Here is an 8,220-nt window from a genome sequence, read left to right on the forward strand (position 1 = left end):
AACTATCCCTTTAATGTCTTGTTTTTATTATGTACAAGGGCGTAAACATATTTAGCAGAAATAAAGGCTTGAAAACATTTTTTTTTTTATATTTTAAATATTTTTTGCTTATTCAGTTAAGTAATAAAATAATACATTGGAACGAATAAAATGGTATTAAAAGTGTGCAACTGACTTGGTAAAATATAAGAATAGGAGTGTCAAGGCAGGTTATTTATATAGCACATTTCAATAGCAAGAAAATTTAAAGTGCTTTACGTAGAAAACAGAAAAAGACAATAGGAAAGGTAGATTGCATAAAGTGTCTGAATATGGTAATTAAATAATATATGAACTCAATAAAATAAATGAAAAAGAGAATAAAAATGAATAAGATAAAAATAAGATAATTTTAAAAATAATGATAAAATAATTAGTAGGATAATGAATAGATTCCGACCCTTGGTGTTTAGAGTAAACCTCAGAGGTCTGAATGGTTGATTGACAACAGGTCTGTAATGTATTTTAGTACAGTAAGAGAAGTATTTTGAATTCTATTATCTGAGATACAAGGTGGCAGTAAAAGGACTTTGGAACTCAGGTGAGGTGCTCCACTGTCATAGTTTTAGTGAGGACACAGGCAGCAGGGTCATGGATCAACTGCAGCTTTCTGGACGACTATTTAAACAGACACCTTTGCAATCAGTTCTACCAAATATGAATGCATTGATTATTTTTCAAAGATCCTTTTGAGACATTAGTTCTTTAATGCAGGAGATGTTCTTAAAGTGATAGAGGAGCAACTTTTTTTTACTGTCTTTATGAAGGTTCAGATCGGAGTCCATCCCTACACCCAGATTCTGAGCCTGATTAGTGGTTTCCAGCTGCATTGACTGAAAGAGTGAGACAATTTAAGAAAACTGTGGATGCAGTCTGAAGTGAGAATAACTGATCAACTCAGAGCCTTATACAGTATCATAAATTATATTTATATAAGTAAAGATAAACCCCATGAAAAGGCAGAATTATCCTATCCATCATATAATATATACTTCTCTTACTTAGCGACCATCTCTAACAATAAGGAAATCATACACCCATATTCTTTTATGTTTCTAAGACGTTGTTGACTGTTTCAACATGTCTGGCTGTGAGAGGACTTTAGGACCCTGTTGGCATTAACACAGCCACGTCTTTATCTTTTACACGTGTGCTGTTAGCACGCTTAATATGTTCGCCCTACACAGCTGCGATAAAAAAAAAGCTGAGCAAGAGACAAGACAGAATAAAAGCATTCAGTTGGAATAATTGTTAATGTAAGAAGAAGAGCAAAATATGTTTTGCTCTGCAAACCATTTAGTATAGAATATATTTTCCAACATGCTTAAACATGGAGAAATAACAGAAGGTAAAAATCGATGAGTCATACTTTTTGCTTCTGTCCTTGTTCTTACCTAGTTTGACCTACTTTCATTTCATTTACAGGACCTCGGGAATGATAACAGGATAACCTCTGTAAGGTCCATTAACCTTTAGAGAACTTTGTTTTATTGTTGCTTGCATGAAAACTACCATTAGTAAAGTTTAGGGATGGATGGATGGATGGATGGATGGATGGATGGATGGATGGATGGATGGATGGATGGATGGATGGATGGATGGATGGGAACATTTTTATCTATAAAGACTTAAGTTAATTGTCCAATAAGTTAATTGTCCAATAAGTTAATTGTCCAATAGATTTCATATTGTCGCTGACAGTTTTTTTAATAGGCACTAACTATGTTGTTAAAAGTAGACTATCCTGTAGGCTTATGGGTCACTGAAACATTTTTGAAATAAAGCGGTGGTGTGAAACGTGAATGAGTCCAAGTGTTGTAACTAATATTAGGTCTTTGGCTGATAAGTAACCCCTATTAGAAGATAGCTGGCACTCCTGCTGTTTGACCTGTACTTCTAGGAATGTAGAAATTAATATGTTCATTATTAACCTGCCGCCAAGATCCAGTACAGACTGAATTATCATGATACTTGTTGTTTCCCTGACACAACCACTATGTTAAGGCTCATTCAGGTCATGACACAAAATGCACAAAGATTTCTAGACTATCGTTACATTTATATAAAACTGCTAACTAAAATCAAGTAGCATGGCATTATCATTTTTATTTGAGATAGAAAAGCATTTTTTTGTCTGCTGCTAAAACAGGATTCAGTCTATCATTTCAGCTGCAATATTTTCTAAACAACCTATTTTGCAAGAGTATAGGATAAAACATGCTTAGAAAAAATAAAATAAAATAAAACATGCTTAGATTGCATAATATACTTTTCTCTCATTTACCTTATCTCAAGTAAGAGAATGTACATGCTTGGAAACATGTATCCCCCCTGTCATTTGTTGGTAGATTACTATGAAGGCTCCCCTTTTATGCTTATGATGTATGAAATCACCCAGTCTCATAAAAGTACAGGCCTTTGTAACTGTTTTTTTAATTTCAGGTAAAGAGACAAACCCTCCGTGGCAGGATGCTTCAGTAATAAACATGGAAGATTATTATAAGATAATTAGAACAGGTCTAAAATATAAATTAGTATGGAGATTGTTTAATGTTAACACCTGCTCTGTAATGTACCAGCTGCATCCTCACCTCTGCATCTTGATATCAGAATTATGCCTCAAGGGGAACTTTGAAATAAATTATGATACTGCCATAAAACCTGTGCTGCTAAAGTATATATGCTGTACATATACTATTTATCCAACTGTATTCAACAGCTGACATATATAGCGATTCATTTATTTATTCTGAGGATCTCTTTGTCACAAATTCGAGAATGTTATCTACAGCCTGCATGAAGCAGACTGGGGGGAGGAGGGATGGAAAAGAGCAGGTAAGGTTATGGAAGAAGGGGTTATAATGCAGAATTAATCAAGTATTAAAATAGCAAGATTGTTTTTTTGTTTTTTTTACCAGTTATAAAATCCAGTTGACCATCTAAGAGTATTTTGTCCTGGGTGCAGGGGAGGCATATAGAAAATGTAAAGTAGAATGGTTAAGCACATGGTTATGAAAGGTTTGTTTGGGGTCTAAATAGTTAACCCTTTAACCTTTCTGGCTGTGTCTGTAAACACACAAACACAGCAAGAAAATGGAGGCAAATGGTCCTTTGTAGAAGTGAAAAGAGGCTATGAATTGCTAAAAGAGGTCTATCAGTCTATGAGATACTTTCATGAGAAAAAAATATAAACCCAACCCTGTGTTTTTATTGTATTTTTCATCTTGTGTAACTTTATAAAAAGATTTGTTAAAGACATTTTCCTTTTCACTGCTAAAGAGGGTAGAAGTTGTTCTCAGAGACCACAGTAAACACCTATAAAATGCATTTTCAGACATTTGTAGTTTGCCATTAACTACCATTGCACTGTGTGAAAGTGTGACCCAGTACAGGTTTTACCCATGAATAACTGTAACATATTGACAAAGCAATAAAGTTGTTATATTCAGCCAACAAACTCAGAATTAAAATTGAAACATACAACAGAAAGCAGACAAAACGCGTATTAATATTTACCCTTTTTCATCTCCCAACACTAAAATTGCTCTGAGCAAACTGACACTAGAACCTCAAAGACACACGTCTTTATGAAGCTGTTTGTGCATCCAAAAAGGCTGCTTATAGTCCCTCATCAGCCACATGAAAACCTCTACTCTGGCCACTTATTAAACTACAGGCAGCAATAAAACAGGCACACCTGCAGCTACCATGGAGCAAAGGTTAAACCACAGAAACACTCATCTGGAAAAAAAAAAGGCTGAAAAACAGCATCAACACACCCAGGTGATAAAGGAGGCCAAGGACAAGAAGGTCTCTGATTGGCTTGATTTGAACCGTGAAGCCATCTCCTACTGTAGGAGGGTTAGTTCCAGCTCATAATAAAATAGGTTTATCCACCATTTATGAGCCACAGTTCAACGGGAAACGTCTGAAGCAACACATTCGAAAGACACGATAGTGGAAACTTTTCTCAATCCGGCAGCTGAACTTATTTTTTAAGGAGAAATCATACCGACTGGAAAAGGAAACAAGTACGATAAGCTTGGAACAAAAAAAGCAGATACCGCTTACTCTTTGAGGAAGACTAGAAGGGAAGGGAGGTCTACCTCTGGAGCAGGAAAGGACATAAAAAGACAAAGAATGGGGTCATTTGGACTTGAGCTGGCTGGCATTAGTCTGTCAGTGGTGGGCTGGCTGCTGAGCCTGGTGAGTTGCTTTCTGCCCATGTGGAGGGTCTCAGCCTTCATTGGCGCCAACATCGTCACCGCTCAGGTGTACTGGGAAGGTCTGTGGATGAGCTGTGTATTCCAGAGCACGGGCCAGATGCAGTGCAAGGTCTATGACTCCATGCTGGCTCTACCGCAAGACCTCCAGGCAGCTCGGGCCCTCACCGTCATCACCATCGTCATAGGAGTGGTGGCTCTTCTCATATCCTTGGTTGGAGCCAAGTGTACCAACTGCATCGAGGAGGAGGTGGTTAAAGCCAGGGTGATGGTGTCCTCAGGAGCGGCGTTCATCACGGCAGCCGTGGCAGAGATCGTGCCCGTTTCCTGGTCTGCGCACACCATTATCATGGAGTTCTACAATCCAGTTATCCCCTCCGGGCAGAAGATGGAGATCGGAGCAGCGCTGTACCTGGGATGGGCTGCCGCAGCACTGCTTTTAATCGGGGGGGCCATTCTTTGCTGCAGTTGCCCCCCACAGGAGGAGAAACAGCTGAGGTACAACATAGCGCCTCAGAGCCGTATGGCATACTCTGCCGCTCCCAGGTCAACGACTCAAAGCTCCTACAATAGAAGAGACTATGTCTGAGAGAGACGAGCCAAAAAAAAAAAAATCTGTGGTTTAGATTGAGTTTTGACATTCAGTCATTATTTATACATGTTGAGATAATTCATTTGTTTAACCATAAACAACAGTTAAACAATTGTGTTTTGTAGATTACTAGAAATAACAATAGGCATATATGTTTTTATACATTTGAAAGGATTGAAAACTTTCCACATAATGCTGTTTACATATGTTCACTAAAGAAAGCAAAGAAAGCATCCTGTTATAAGAGGTTGCAGAATTACATTTTTGTTAAAGAGACACAGTAAAACCCATCTGTGCCCATAACCTGAGGTTCTCTTGGAAATGTGCATATCGATGTTTAGAGGTTATTGCACTGTCAGAGCAGATTGTAGCTGGAATAAATACCGTATTTTATCATTTTCTGGATGGATTTGAAAACTGTAAACAGGGGCTGCGCGCCAGCTCTCAGCTTAATGGGAAAGAAGGTCAAAATGACGGAGTTGACTGTAAAATAGAGTGAGGGAAGTAGTCAGGATAAGATCTGTTTGGTTTGCTTGATATGTGCTTTATTCTACGTTTTACTGCTATTGCTATTATATTTTCTTTTCCTTTGTTGTCACTTTTTTAATTGTTGAAGCTAATGTATCTGACTTTTGTTTAGCATATCTCTGAACTTTGTTATGTGTTTCTTGATATTTTTAAATGTATATGGAAAATGCTATATTTTTTCCTTATTGAAAGTGTCTGTGATGCCACGATAACATGAGATATTTTGTATTTACATTATGATTCTAACTAAAAAAAATTAATAGAGATTTTTTTCAGTGAAATATCTGTCTGTTTTTATTTTTTAATTCAAATTGTATTTTAATTGTAATTGCCTATTTTTATTTGCAAAAAGCTTGAGATTTAAACAAATTTTTGAATAAATGAGGTCATAAAGGACCACAATAAAAAGAAATATTTTGTATCTACATCTTCTTATGATTCTAAAAAAATAAAATCAATTAACTAATTTTCACAGTAATACTTTTCTGGACCATTTTTTATTTTGAAATTCACATTGTATTTTAATTGTAATTGCCTAATTTCATTTGCAAAAAGCTTGAGAGTTAAATAAATATTTGAATAATTGTGGTCATAAAGGACCACGATAAAAATAAATATTTTGTATCTACATCTTATGATTCTAAAAAAATAGATTAAATAGAAAGAGAAAAATAGAAAGAGATTTTCACAGTAAAACATTTCTGGACCATTTTTTGTTTTGAAATTCACATTGTATTTTATTTGCAATTGCCTAATTTTATTGGCAAAAACACTGAGATTTAAATATTTGATTTAATCAAATAAAGATAAATCAATGCGATCTTAAATTGAAGAGGCATTTTTTTCATTTAATGTTTTTCTTATAGACTTTTCCTGGTTAAAAAGCATGTAACAGATTTTGCCAAGGAAAAAGTAAGAAAAGAACTACACTAAGAGGAAGTGTGACGAGACACCAATGATATAATAGAAAACACGCTAGCAAACACACAACCGACACAACCAGAGTTGAGTTATGATGCTAACCTGGTAAATGAAGCTGAAAGACTCTTATCAGCTCCAGTAAACAAACTCGGGGGCCACGCCTTCTCTGAGGCCACTAATCCTTCAAGATCCCCTTCATTTAGCTTCCAGCCTTTTCTCTCACACACGCAAGCAAACGTTAACCCACCTCCACCCCTTCTCCTCCCTCATTCTCAGACTATTCTCAGGCAAACTCACCCTCTGGATTATTCCACCACCGGGGGAAAGAATACTCGAATCATTTTATCGGTTACACATCCAAGCGTAGGTTTATTCACAGCATTAAAGTTTTCTGCCGGGGCCTGAGCGCCAAATAACTTATTTCTTTATCAGCCTCTATCTCCTTGAAGACCAGTCGGCCTCGGCAGATGGCCGCTCACACTGAGCCTCGTTCTGCCTGAGGTTTCTTCCTAATAAAAGGGAGTTTTCCTCTCCACTGTCGCTCCATGCATGCTCAGTGTGAGGGATTTCCAGAGAGTCAATGAGTCCTCGCAATCAGCTAGTTTTCCTTAGATAGAAACCTTTTGAAGAATATTATTGTGTTACCTGTATAAATAAATGATTATTTTCTCATTGCAGCTTTTTTCTTTCTGAGTCTCTACAAGTTGAATTATTATAAAAGAGCTGTGAGAAATTAGATAAGATTATATATTTCCTTAGATCTAAAAAAAAAAAAACACATTTCTGTAAACAAACAAGTTTTTTTCATTGATCTGATAGCTTTTTTCTAACACCTTTAACCTATATCCTGAGACCTGAGGATGTTCTAAGATGTACACCATACCTGTACTGATTGTTTTATGGAAGACCTGTAAAAGAATGTGTGTCACGGAGTAACCCATGCCATCAGATAAGAATGCAGAAAAAACAACAAGTAATTACATCCGGCTGACTGGCTTACAGACCTGTGTTTCTCTGTTATTCACTCTGTGCTTAATCTTACCTGTAGGTGTTTGTTTTTTTCCAAGGAAGAATATCTTACCAGAGTGGGATCAAAAGCTCTAATCAAGAGTTATTGTACAAACAAAAGGGTAACAAAAGAAAACCATTAAAGTCATGATGTCATTGAATTCCCCTGTTTTGTGCTTTCAGTTTTGATTTAAAGAATTTGTTCTCAAATTAATAGTTTTTTCATGCTATTGTCCCCGGATATTTCTATTGACTTCTCACAGTGCTTCTATATTCTGTTTACTGCACTTTGTATACCTGTTTTGTGTTTTTTTTTCTGCCATCCAATAAATATCTTTGAAAAAGAAAAAAATATTTGTATAGCACAATTATTCAGTAGATAGACAATTCAAAGTGTTTTGTTAAGCAGTTATAAAGTAGTCAACTGAAAGTGCAATTACAGCTTTAATCCCACTCGTATTTAAGCAACGGCCTAGTATTGCCTAATGGTAAATCTCCCCCTGGTTTGCGCCCATGGCGACCAACAAGCTTCCTAGAAGACCATCCATCCATCCATCCATCCATCCATCCATCCATCCATCCATCCATCCATCCATCCATCCATCCATCCATCCATACATATTTTTTCTTTTTCTTTTTTTGGCAGGCAGTAAATAGAAGCAAGGTTAATACTGCAACTGCGTAGTTTAGACCACAGCCACGACCAACAAGCTTCCTAGTAGACATGGCGCTGAATCTACTGTAAATGCAAACCTCTTATTGATTGCTGGATTGTGTAATAAAGGCAATTTTAAACTCAAACTCTTTCTTTCTTTCTTTCTTTCTTTCTATTTTTTCTTTTTCTTTTTTTGGTGAGCAATAAATAGAAGCAAGGTTAATACTGCGAAGTTTAGAGAAGTCTTGTGCTTT

The 8,220-nt window shown here is 36.4% G+C and overlaps 1 protein-coding gene across 1 annotated transcript; it reads left to right on the forward strand.

The window, feature by feature from the left end:
* The first annotated feature begins 3,965 nt into the window (after positions 1–3,965).
* On the forward strand, positions 3,966–5,540 carry LOC107098357 (claudin-4-like). The gene has a single exon (XM_015395994.1). It carries the CDS (start codon positions 4,180–4,182, stop codon positions 4,849–4,851), a length of 672 nt encoding a protein of 223 aa, XP_015251480.1. The 5' UTR covers positions 3,966–4,179; the 3' UTR covers positions 4,852–5,540.
* The last annotated feature ends 2,680 nt before the right edge of the window (positions 5,541–8,220 follow it).

This window comes from Cyprinodon variegatus, unplaced genomic scaffold (genome assembly GCF_000732505.1).
Source record: "Cyprinodon variegatus isolate N-32 unplaced genomic scaffold, C_variegatus-1.0 Scaffold771, whole genome shotgun sequence".
NCBI classification, from domain to species: Eukaryota; Metazoa; Chordata; class Actinopteri; order Cyprinodontiformes; family Cyprinodontidae; genus Cyprinodon; species Cyprinodon variegatus.